At 32.2% G+C, this 13,413-nt stretch overlaps 2 protein-coding genes across 2 annotated transcripts; both read right to left on the bottom strand.

The window, feature by feature from the left end:
* Positions 1-4,369: 4,369 nt before the first annotated feature.
* Positions 4,370-5,092, bottom strand: LOC131047439 (agamous-like MADS-box protein AGL62). The gene has a single exon (XM_057981325.2). The coding sequence runs from the start codon at positions 5,090-5,092 to the stop codon at positions 4,370-4,372; it is 723 nt and encodes a 240-aa protein (XP_057837308.2).
* A 5,174-nt stretch (positions 5,093-10,266) lies between these two features.
* On the bottom strand, positions 10,267-13,202 carry LOC131047436 (ankyrin repeat-containing protein ITN1). The gene is made up of 3 exons (XM_057981321.2): positions 12,385-13,202; positions 11,872-12,296; positions 10,267-11,044 (listed from the first exon to the last, which is right to left on the bottom strand). Exons 1-3 carry the CDS (start codon positions 13,064-13,066, stop codon positions 10,319-10,321), a joined length of 1,833 nt encoding a protein of 610 aa, XP_057837304.2. The 5' UTR covers positions 13,067-13,202; the 3' UTR covers positions 10,267-10,318.
* Positions 13,203-13,413: the final 211 nt, after the last annotated feature.

Genomic DNA, 13,413 nt, shown 5'->3' with positions numbered 1-13,413 from the left:
ATGTGTTGCCCCTTTTATCTTGATATTAGATTTATAAGATTTGAAGTCCCTAGGGGATTGGTGTTTTCTTGTCTCTTTATATCTTGATGAAAGTTTTTCAATGCTACTATATTGTCCTACTAAATTGGGGGCTAAATGTAGCATCATAAATTGTATCCATATACAATTTCATGTTTCCATAGGCCTCACTGTAGCACTCCATACTTTTGTGATTTGATTATGCTTGATTCTACTGACACATACCTCAAACTTGCAATCCTCATCTTGCACCTTGCTCTTCTCTCTAGTCCTTTGTTCAGACCTAGTTTCATAAATGGTTAATAAGAATCTTATGATTGGGAATACTTTAGATGTTAAAGTTTGCCAAGTCACATGAATGTCAAAATTAGTTATCATTCAATTATTTATAAAAAGTTAGCATTATTATTTTATATCATTATTATAAAATCATTGGTAATTACTAATGAGAAGAATAATTTAAATAAAGATTTATATTAGCTTATTAAAAGTTAGTATTTTTATTTATATCTTATTAGCTTATAATTGTTTTATAAATTCATGAGGCTCCGAGGTCTTGATTTTGCAGCCTTTCTTTCATTTTTTGCAGCCTTACAAATGATGGACTTGTTTATCTATGATGTCTAGATCTATTACAAAATACATTGAAACTGTGAGTAGGGCTTACTATTTGTCTTGAGTTTATCACAATTGCTAGAATTTTATCTTCTTTTAAAATTAAGATGATTAAGAATAAAATGATTTTATAAATTATATTCAATATTTTTGTAAATGATGAAACAAACCTAGTCATTTTCATAATAATGCGGAGCTCTACATCTTCCCTTTTCTTATATGTTTTTAGTGATTCCAAAACTATATATGTCTAGATGGCCCTCAGATTAAGTGTATTTGGTTAGGAGATAAACTAGAAATATAATTAAGGTAGACAATCAATGGTAAAATTACATTTACAAACTTGATTTTAAACTTAATTTATAACATTCACCACAGGAAAATCTTTTGCAGTGATCTGGAGTTGCATCCAATACTACCAATCACTATTATTCTTGAGTTATTAAGGTAGGGGTCCCATGAGGGGGGATTCAACTCTAATTTTAAGGAAGAGGTGGTCCCATGAATAAATTTTTTTTGTGCTGTGGGATTATTTGGAATATTTTCCAAAAAAATAGAAGCCCCTACTTTTTAGGCATACAAATTTGAGTGGGTGAAAAAAGGGTGGCATTAGAAATTGCCCCACTAGCTTAGGGATGTTATTTGCCACTTGTTAAACATCTATGTTTAATTTCTATTAAAAAAAAATTTTGGAGGGAAATTAATTATTTTTGCTTGTTTTTTTTAATCGATCATAGGCCGAAGACGATAAGATGTACATACCCTACCCCCTATGGGATTTGAACTTGTGACCTCTCTTTCAAGAGAACAAGTTCTCCACCACTAGGCCAACTCAAGCTGTACTTATTTTTACTTGTTTTTATTAAGCACAAATGAAGATAATATTTTCATGAGACGACTAGCTTCCTTAAATTTTGGAGTTTAAATTTTTAAGTTGAACTACACTACAAAATTTATGGGACCACCAGCTTTAAATTTTCCTAAAAAATCTTAGCAATTCTATCTCTATTTTTTAAGAAGCTCCCATAAATGGGACCCGAGCCTAATAAGGCTAGGGTCCTATGGAGGGGGGATTCCTAAAAAAAAGAGCGGGTGCTCCAAAGATTTTTTAGGAATTTTTTGAAGTGGGTGGTCCCACGAAATTTGTAGTGCATTTCTTCTTAAAAATTTAAGCTCCTAAATTGAAGGAAGCTGGTGGTCCCATGAACAATGCAATTAAACTTAAAAGTTTTAGCTCTTAAATTTAAGGATTAATTGTGTCTATTTTTGTAGTGTGCAATTTTAACAATAATTTTTTATTGAATTATAACTGACAAGTGACATAAATTATCCCTAAGTTGTAGGGGCTATTTTTCCCATAAGAGCGCCTTTTCCATAAAAATAGAGCCCAAGCCCCTCCCATGGGACCCAACCTAACTCTCTATTTCTTGCTTGTTTGGAGCTACTTATTACTCCTCTAGTATTCCTTCTCTCTCCTGAAAACTATTGTTTGTAAAATATTCTTCTTCAAACGTATTCTTCATTGAAAAAAATTCCTTCTATTTTGTCTCTTCCTGTCCTTTACAAAATTTCCCACTCAAATTCAACATTCAAACTTACCTAGCAGACTATTGTTCATTGAAAAACATTCCTTGTATTTTGTCTCTTCTTGTCCTTTATAAAATTTTCCACTCAATTGCAAAAGTCAAACTTACTTACTATTCATTGAAAAACATTCTTTCTATTTTGTCTCGTCTTGTCCTTTACAAGATTTTCCACTTAATTTTAAAATTCAACCTTCCCTACTAAACTAGTTGTTCATTGATATATATTCCTTCTATTTTGTCTCTTCTTGTCCTCTAAAAAATTTCCCACTCAATTTCAAAATTCAAACTTGGCTAGTAGACTAATTGTCCATTGAAAAACCCTCCTATTTTGTCTCTTCTTGTGGTCTAAAAAATTTCCCAATCAATTTCAAAATTGAAACTTACCTATCAAACTAGTTGTTCATTGAAAAACATTCCTTCCATTTTGTTTCTTCTTTTCCTATAGAAAAATTTCCCACTCAATTTCAAAATTCACACTTGCCTATCGGACTAATTGTTCTATTTTGTCTCTTCTTGTCCTCTACAAATTTTCCCACTCAATTTAAAAATTCAAACTTACCTACCAAACTAGTTGTACATTGTAAAACATTCCTTCTATTTTGTCTCTTCTTCTCCTTTACAAAATTTCCCACTTAATTTCAAAATTCAAACATACCTTTCAAACTAATTGTTCATCGAAAAAAATTCTTTCTATTTTATCTCTTCTTGTCCTTGCAAAATTTCCCACTCAATTTCAAAAGTCAAACTTAGCTACCACACTAATTGTTTGCTGAAAACCATTCTTTCTATTTTTTCTTTTCTTGTTCTTTAGGAAATTTCCCACTCAATTTCAAAAGTCAAACTTGCATACCATGCTAGTTGTTGTTAAAAACCTTTCCTTCTATTTTGTCTCTTCTTACCTTTTATTAAATTTCCCCCTCAATTTCAAAATTCAAAATTACCTACCAACTTTTACATGGTTGGCAAACAAATAAGTATTGTTGTGCTTTCAAAAGAAGAAGAAATAAAATTCCCAATAAGATCTTCAATTGGAGTCTCTACAATGTAGATAGCAATAGATAGGCTCAGAGAATAAATTTTCTAACAATTCAAACCTCGTTAATTAGACTTATTTCACACCTCTACAATCATAAATATTCAATCCATGAGCAAAGGAATTTGATTACATATGATACGAGAAATATAGATAAAACAACCATTAAACTCTTATTTTAAAAAAAACGTTCATTGAATACATACAAATGTAGAAATCTCATTTGTTGTGGGTGATATTACACCCACTTTCAAAATTCAAACTTGCCTACAAGACTAATTGTTCATTGAAAACATTCTTTCTATTTTGTCTCTTCTTGTCCTTTAAAAATTTTCCCACGCAATTACAAAATTCAAATTTACCTACCAAACTAGTTGTTCATTGAAAATCATTCCTTCTATTTTGTCTCTTGTCCTTTACAAAATTTATCACTTAATTTTAAAAGTCAAACATACCTTTCAAACTAATTGTTCATAAAAAAACATTCCTTCTATTTTGTCTCTTTTCGTCCTCTACAAAATTTCCCACTCAATTTCAAAAGTCAAACTTAGCTACCACACTAATTGTTCATTGAAAACCATTCTTTCTATTATGTCTCTTCTTCCTCCCACTTTTTTTTTTTTTTGTGAATAGTGTATATTTAATACTTTTTTCATGGAATGTCTATTCATAAAATAAAAATAAAAATCCCACTCAATTTTAAAATTCAAACTTGCCTACTAGACTAATTGTATTTTGTCTCTTCTTACCTTTCATAAAATCTCCCCTCAATTTCAAAACTCAAAATTACCTACCAACTTTTACATCGTTGACAAACAAATAACTACTATTGTGCATTCAGAAGAAGAAGAAATGAAATTCCCAAAAAGATCTTCAACTAGAGTCTCTACAATGTAGATGGCAGTAGATAGGCTCAGAGACAATAAATTTTCTAACAATTCAAACCTCATTAACTAGACTTGTTTTACACCTCTACAATCATAATATTTTACTTTTAAAAACTCTAAATCAGTATGTGCAAAATTTGATTACATATCATACGAGAAATATAGAAATTAAAACCATTAAACTCTTATTAAAAAAAAGCGTCCATTGAGTACATACACATCTAGAAATCTCATTTGTTGTGGGTGATATTACACCCACTTTCAAAATGATTCCTCAGAGAGCAATTGTCCTTTCTCAAGAGGCATGACCACTTTTTGCAAGTCAGGCAGCCCTCATGGGATGCCATGCCTTCACTATGAGAAGAGGATCCCCTTACAGAGTGAGCTTTACGATCTACTTGCACACCCAACATAGCTAGAAAAGATTGTCCTTGACACATTTCTTCAGCCTCTATTTCATCTAGCTCCTTCTTCCTATATTTCATTGCTTCCTTCTCTTGTAAAGCCTGAAGAATCCTTTTCTTGAACTCGTTTATGGAGTCACTAAACTCTCTCAGTTGGTGCAGATTTAAACGTTCAATATCTCTTCTCCACCATGAATCCACCTCATTATTTCTTTCCAGTCCTTTGAGCTTCTCCTTGCGTTTGTTTTCTGCATCTAACTCACTCAGTATGGATTTGTATTCTTGTTCTGATCTCCAAGACTTTTGAACTTTCTTATCACTTACATGAAGTGGAATGTTGAGATATTTGTGAAGCACAAAATCAATGTCAGGAGTCCCAAATGTGAAGGCCTTCCCTGCAGGAGAAAAGACTATGATTGCAATCTCTGCCCCACACAATGTGGACAGTTCACTCACCTTTTTAAACACACCCATCCTCCTTTTGGAAAATGACACCTGCCTCGCATTTGGGTTCTCTATCCTTTTTATTGCAATCTTTACCCTGCCCATTCTTGCCCAGTTCTAAACATCAAAACGAACTGTCAGTATATTTAAAAACAAAGCAGCTATATATAATAGATGGATATAAACTTAATGATCTCTTGTGTAAAAAAAAAAAAAAAAAACTCTAGCAGAACTGCTAAGGATTTAAATATCCAAAAATTAAAATCGTTTGTTTCATTAGTAAAATTTATTTTTCTACATAAATATGATCTCAAACTTCTAACCAATGATTAAAGTAAACTTGTTGCTGCTTCCTAATTAGATTGTGTGTGTTTTTTCAACTAGTGACACTTGAATGATTAGAATCAAATCTTTACCTTGGATTCTGAAATATTTTGTGGCTGACTTCAATTTTTTACTCAGATAACTTCAATTAAATCACTTCAATTTCTAATGCTTAAATTTTTAAAATTTATGCTTTCAATAACCCACCAAAATAACCTTCAAAATAAGCTTACTTTCAATAAGCTTTATGACACAAGGTGAAAGTCATTGAACATGCATCCTATTTATAATAAATCTGAAGAATTATTTAGAAAAAGCAATGCATACATACTATTTATGATAAACTGCGTTAAATTGTTAAAGAATTATTTAGAAAAATCAATTCAAGATGGCAATTATGCTTTTTAGACATAACATCTTGCCAAATGAGACTAGCAAAGCCACATCTAAATTAAGGTGGAGGATGACAAATTATGATAGACTTTGTTAAATATATTCATGCATGCTGTTTATGATAAACTGCGTTAAATTTGTTGAAAAATTATTTAGAAAAAACAATTCAAGACGGCAACAATTATGCTTTTTCGACCTAAAATATTGCCAAATGAAACTAGCAATAAAAAGCTGCTTCTAAATTAAGGTGGAGGATGACAAATTAAGATAGACTTTGTTAAATATATTCATGCTTGTTATTTTGATAAACTGCATTGAATTGTTGGAAAATTATTTTTAAAAAAACAATTCAAAATGACAACAATTATGCTTTTGGACCTAAAATCTTGTCAAATGAAACGAAGAAAAAAAAATTAGCCTCTAAATTAAGATGACGGATAACAAACCATTAAAATTAACATAGACTTTGTTAAATATATTCATATTTATCTTGTTTGGTGTCGATAAGATTAGAGAGCCAGCTGATCTAAAATAATGCTTATGATCTCCGTGGAAACAGCCAAATTGTCCATCTCCATGTGAATTGTGTGGGTTTTACCCATTTTAACATGGAAAGTGGGTACCATATGATATTATTTTGAGCAGAGAGGATTATAAGGTTTCCTTCATATACGGGTAGATCATTTATAAATATTAAAAATATTTTGTAATATATATTTCTTTTCAAAAATCAATGTTTTAGAATTATAACAATTTAAGTGTCCTTTTAAATGTAAATAAAATTTGTAATTATCAAAGAATTTGAAAGTTTATATGATTATTTTTCAATTTTAGATCACCTTGAAAATTAATAAATCATATAAATTGTTATATAAAACATAATATAATATATTATAATATAATATAATATAATATAATATAATATAATATTTTAATTTATAATATTAATATATATATTTAATAATATTTATTATAAAAATTCCAATTGAAACATAATTAAATAGTTTCTAATATGAATTTAGAAACTTTCTTTAAAAAGTAAAATTATATAAAAGTTTATATTAGATTATTATATTTTTATTATTCATTGATGTTTAAGTATTATGATTCTCATTTAAAAAATATTTAATTATTTTTAATTATTCATAATAATATATTTTAAAATAATAACTAAATTATTTCCATTGCCTTTTTTAAATATGTAAATTTTCATTGAAATTTTATATGATAGGTAAGACTAATTTAATCAATTGTCATATTCTTTAGAAGGGATGTTCAATGTTTGTTTAGATAAATGTATTAAGCTAATTTTTAATTAAATTGATAGTACCAAAGTTGCAAGAAATATTTTAATAGTTTAATATATTATTTTTTTTAAATAAATAGAAACAAAAAGAATAAATTATTATACTAGGAGATTTATGAATTTAAACTACTCCAATTACACAAACATATAACTATATAAATGACATAAAGCTAGTTTATTTTACTTTGGAACTAACTTAGGACAAGAAAAATAGACAATTTAGTTTTCAATTTATGTTCTTGTTTTACTCTTGTAAGTCTAACTATATAAGTTTTAATTTTTATTTTTTAAAAGAGGAAATGAAGATAAATAATTTATGGTGATTGAAACTTGTATTCTTGTAAGTCAAGCAATATAAGCTTTTGTTTTTGTTTCTCAAGATGATATGAACAAAAAAAAGCTTATTTTCATTTTCATTTTCATTTTGAATTTGACTTTTCGTATTGAATAATAATATTTTTACAAGTAAATGGGTGTTAAATTTAAAAAGTAAAACATAATAGTTTTTGCTAACACAAACAAATCACTGTAGAAGACCTCTTGATGTTATTTTGACAATTCAAAAACCCTCCTTAATGAGAATTGTGCATCTCTTATTCATGTAAACTTAAATTTCATGATGAGAGATTATGAATCCAAATTTTTTACCACTGTCAACACCAAAGAAACAAGTAACAAATTGGATTGTATTTCTATATTACACACTTGCAATTTTGAATTTCTAAAGTCTTTTTGAGGGTTTGAGGTTGATGGATCTATTAGGGAGGTTAAGCGGACCCCCCATCAAAGGTGGCAATTTTTGAAGCTATTTTAGCTCTACCAAGTAAGCATGAGGGTTTTGTTAATTCCAAGGTCACCTCTAAGGTGAAGGAAATAGGAAGAAAGGCTTATTTTTCCTAGTTATGGTCTCCACTCTTTCTTTGTGGAGGAATAATTTGTTTCATTTGTGGATAAGATGATTGGATTTAAATATCCGAAGATAGGCAAGTGTTTTGCATTGTTGGTGTCTATATCTAAAGAAGGCTTGGAGTTCATTGTGTTGGATGATTTAATGGAAGAGGTGATTGTGGGAATGGATCTTTCTCAAGTTGGTAGGTTTGTTCCATTTAGGCCTAATGTGGATCATTTTAGGAAGTTGGTGGATGTTACTTGTAAATTAAGGGTAGTGTATGTATTAGTGCCATAACCAATGGGTTGTTTCTCTTTAGTTTTTTTGACAAAGAAGATCTTATCAAAGTCTTAATAGGTGGGCCTTGTGATTTTGATAATTAACTTAATTACTTTCTCTATCTTTGCAAGTGGAAGCTAGGGTTTGATCAATCAAGGATTCTTGGCTTACTTGCCCCAATGTGGATTAGGATCTTGGATCTCCCTATGAAATTATAAAGTTATAGAATTTTTTCAGGGTATTGCTATCTCCTTTAGACATCTTCCTTTTATGGTTAAAGTCATGCAACAAAAATCTCATCATTTTTCTTAGATGTGTGTTGACAAGGCCATGAAAATGGTATTTCTTACTCATATCACCCTCAAACCTCATCTTGGGGTTTGGGTACAACCTATTGGATATGAAAATGCTCATATTTTTTATAAGATTTCTAAGAGGTATGGGCATCTAAGTGGTAGATGCAATCTAAATAAGATTTTACAAAAAGAAATGGTTGAAAATACATAATGATAAAGAGAGTGAGAGATAGAAGGATAACCATGGAGAGAAATATATAAGGGAAGACAAAAGTAGAGGAAAATAGAGATATGCAGAGGGAGAGTTCTAGGAAGAGGGAGACACAAGCATAGAGAGATAGAGAGGTAAGAATATGTTAGGAGATAGAGAGGGAGAGATATAGAGTTAAGAATATATTGGGATATAGAGAGGGAGAGATATAGAGGGAAATGGAGAGGGAGAGTGATATAGAAGGAAAGATAAAGATATAAGGTGATATAAAGATCTATAGGAAGAGGAGATGAGAGAGGTAGAGGAGAAAAAAGATAGATATAGAGAGGAAGATTGTTGGCCTATTGTCATTGATGTCATTGATGTGATTTGGTCCAGCATGTATGTTTTTAGTTTGGTCCAACAATTTGCTCCGGTATACACTATTTCTTTGTTATGCGATATGCTTACTTCATGCACTTCTGAGGTCTAGTATTTACCTTACCGGAATGTACTTTGGCTCCAGTCCCATCCAGATGTAATGAAGGCATAATCTACAAGGTGTTTTTGGATTTGGTCCTATCTAACATATTGGAGGCATGTTTTACAAAGTACCCTTTGGATCATGATTGAAGCTGACATCTTATGAAGATATTTTTGATGTTGTGTGTGGATATTTTGGTCTCACCCCTTTCCAATTGAGCCAACTGATCAGAATATTTGGTGCAGATATATATAACCATCAGTTTTGCAAGTTAGAGATATGGTTGTTGAAAAACAAATATTGTGTACATATTGTATATATGAAAAGGATTGTGGATGTGAATATTGTTATGCGATGTATGTATAGTGAATGTAAAGAGAAGTTTGTGCACTTCAAAGGAGCTATAATTAATACATATGTCAGATGAAAATCTAACATTTCAAATTTTGAATACCATCATTCACTAGAGAGCCTTTTGTATTTGGGCAGTGAGCCACCCCTTTGTACTATGTAACCGGTTACATATTGCATCATACTTGAGAGATCATTTTCTCCATGCCTTTTCCCATATTGGGCTTTCCACGCACAAATCTGTTGTTATGTGTTTTGTGTTGATTTCATTTACTGCATATTAAATTATGTTATGTGATTGGTTAGTTAGAAGTTTTAATAAGTTCAAGGGAATATTGATTTACCCCTCCCCTCTCAGTATTCTGGATATTCAACAATTGGTATCAGAGCCAAGTCCTTTGGAAGAGTATAACCACTCAAAGGAGATCTCAAAAGTTGAACTTATGGATTTAAGCGAAGATCTTAGGAATGCTCTTGATGATCGAGGCGATAAAAATTGTAAACAAAGATATAAATGAACTTTTGGAGAGAATGCTTTGATATCATGTAATTAGTTTGACAATATCATTATATGGAAAATTGAACTAAATATAATTAAATTTGAACGTTAATAATCAAGTCTTTTAGTTTAAGGTTCTTCACATGGTGTAACGATAGGTCAAAAGCATTTTACGTATACCAAAAACCAAAGATGGTAATGTTAAAATGTTTGCGTGACACTTTTCATATAACTATCAAAATACTATTGAACCTATGAATCCAATTACTAAAATTCAAATCATAAATTAAATTAATCATTATTAATTACGCATCTTTTCCCTATAAGGAAATCAAATGTCGACGAAAGGTAAATAACATGAGGCCATATAGATAGTAGGTGAAGGCTCCCATGGCACAGACTGTAAGTGCCAACCACAAACACTTGGGTGCTACCATTACATATACACCAGTGATGAATGAAAGTATCGTTGCACCCACTGCGTGCTGCACAAAACCTAATCCATCATAACCTATCCACTTACTACCAATAGAGAAACATAATACCCCTCTATGATATACAATGCGAAAGAGGAGAAGATCAACAACTTCCCTCTTCCTCGATTTAAATGTCAAAGTAAACAATGCGAGCATTGAACTGCAGAAAGCTATCGAATCGAATAACGTAAAGATTTGCAGTGCAATTGCATGCATCCGTACAGGAACGCCGTTGTCGCTCCGTACTCCGCCTGGAATTGTGAAGGCTGCTGCAAACGTCACTGTGAAAACGAGAGTCGCAATTATTGAGAGACTGTCTACACCACCTTTTTTATCGTCACAGTACACCTCTGGGAATATCTCTGGTTCATCTTCCAGCAATGGTTTAGATGTTTTAAGCAGAAAATTTGTCCATGCCTTCTGGTAGGCTCCTCTTCCTCTCAATGGTAAGCCATAGAGCCAATTTTGAGGGAACGTTGTCTTGATGTCGATCACATCTAGGGCTGTAAGACCGCTGATATCTACTGCATTCAGATTCCATGTCGATATCTTTGCCATTGGAGATAGCATCTGCAAATAAAGTCACAGAAAATTGTTTGAGTATTTCATTAACTTTTATAATTTTTAAACCCGTTTTCGGTAATACTTTTATGAAATAAGATAGCTTGTGTACATTTTTTATTTTTTATTTTTTATGAAATGAGATAGCTTTTAGATTCAATTGTGTAGGGTTTTTAAAATAGAATCACTTTTCTTTCTAATGATGAATAATCGAATGTGAAACAAAATTTTTCTTTCTAATAATAAATCATTAAATATAAAACATACACAATTAAATCTAAAAGCAATCTTATTATATTACATACACTATACACACTAATACCAACTCTAATATTTTCCTTTTAAATATTAGAGTAGATCCAATAGTCTAAGTAACCCACCCACGCTAATACCAACTATTTATAAAATATTAGAGTAATATTTTTCTATTGAAAAAAGATGATAAATGACCAGTGTACCTTTGACAGGTTTTGGCATTTAAGAATAGCCCACCTCATGTATAACAAGAGTGGTACATTACCAATAAATAGTCTTCATAGGTAGCTCACCTATATATAAAGAGGTAAATAGTCCTGGTATCTTATCCAAATATAATAAGGATAAAATGTTTCTAAACTAAACAAAGACATAATTTCATCAGTCTCTTATCATTTTATCAGCAGTGGAGTTTAAACACCACATTTTCAGTTTCTATATATTAGATTTGAGATAAACCACATCAAAACTTAACATACATTTTCTAAATCAGAATCATATCAGCTAACTAGAAAACCCTAAACAACTTACAAGAAATTTGAGCATGAACCGGATGCAAGAAAGTTAAAGAAAAGCCTGACCTTTGAAGCCAGTTCCCGATCAATGGCTGCTTTGTGAAATGCCGTCTTGCCATCATTATCAGCATGATTGATTAAAAAAGCCGGGTCCATGGAGTTGAACAGCAGAGTATTAGCCACTGAAACATTACCATATTCCAGAGCAAAATGCAGGACATTCTTATTGTCCTTCCCAAGAACTTCTATACAATCAGGTACATTGTCGATCAAGCAACTCACAATCTTCTCATAGCCCATAAGAGCCGCGATATGAATCGCAGCCATCTCATCCTGGTTCTTCTGAAGAGCCATATCTGGGCTTATTCTCAATAACTCCTCTACAAGCTTTGCATGACCTATTATTGCCGCTCCATGCAATGGAGTGTTACCTGAAGCGTCCTCCTTTTTGGCCAATGCAGGTCTCATTCGCAGCAAGTGGAACGCCATTTCTGAAACAAAGAGAAAGACCTAAGACAAAAGTGCCCATATAATCTACAACATAAAGTTCTACCTATTTTAGGGTTTGTTGGGCATTACCAGAGCAGTCCATATTAATGGCTACGTGAAGACAAGTCCGACCATCCAATCTAGTATCAGAAACACGAACATCTTTCTCCAACAATCTCTCTACTACGTTTAAACACCCCTCTTCACATGCTATAAACAGTGCAGATTCCCCAGCTTTATTCACAATCAATGCAATACCCATCACTTTCTTCAACAACAAACTCACAATCTCCACGTAATTACCCCTTGCGGCATAATGCAGGGCCGTTTGATCATCAGCATTTCGAGATCGGCATAAATCCTGATGATTTAATCCTCCAGCTTCTAAATCAAAGCCCTCCACATGTTGGCATTCAGAGCAATTACAGCGTGCATGGCTCGTAAAATTGAGAAAAAGCTCAACAATTTCCAAACATCCCGCCGCCGCCGCTTTATGTAGCGCCGTCTCTTGCATTGCATTCCTTGTTAACATCATGCAAGGTTTCAAGGAAATCAATACTTCAACTAGCTTATAATCCTTTCGACCTGCTGCTACGTGGAGAGCTGTATTACCCAAAGGAGTAACCGTTTTGAGAATGTGAGGATTATTTTTTACTAACTCTCTCACTTTCTCTGAATCTCCCTCTACGACAGCTTTGCACAGACTTCTATCCATTGGACTCTTCTGGCCCATCCAGTTTGCAGTAAGTATTTCAGGACCTATCTTCATCATATTACAGAGCTTTTTTTGTAGTTACATCTCGTGACCAGCCACCCCCCATTACGTGTCCTTATCACATTCCACAGTGCCTCTGCGTATCGGATCTTGATAGAGACTGCTTTGGACAAGATTTCAGACGGGGAAGGGGCAGATTCAATCCACGGAGTTTGGATTGCATTATATTTCAAACAGGGAATTTGAACAACTGTAAGCAATTTTACCCGGAATATAGTCATGGCCCACAGAAGAGTGTTTTGATGAACTTGACAGAGCATGCAACCATGCAAGGACTGATATATGACAATCCATTTACTTTGCACCAACCATTGATGCTCCACTGACGTCAGAGACCAGTCATT

This window comes from Cryptomeria japonica, chromosome 4 (assembly GCF_030272615.1).
Source record: "Cryptomeria japonica chromosome 4, Sugi_1.0, whole genome shotgun sequence".
Taxonomy (NCBI): domain Eukaryota; kingdom Viridiplantae; phylum Streptophyta; class Pinopsida; order Cupressales; family Cupressaceae; genus Cryptomeria; species Cryptomeria japonica.
This window is presented reverse-complemented; position numbering and strand designations above follow the sequence as displayed.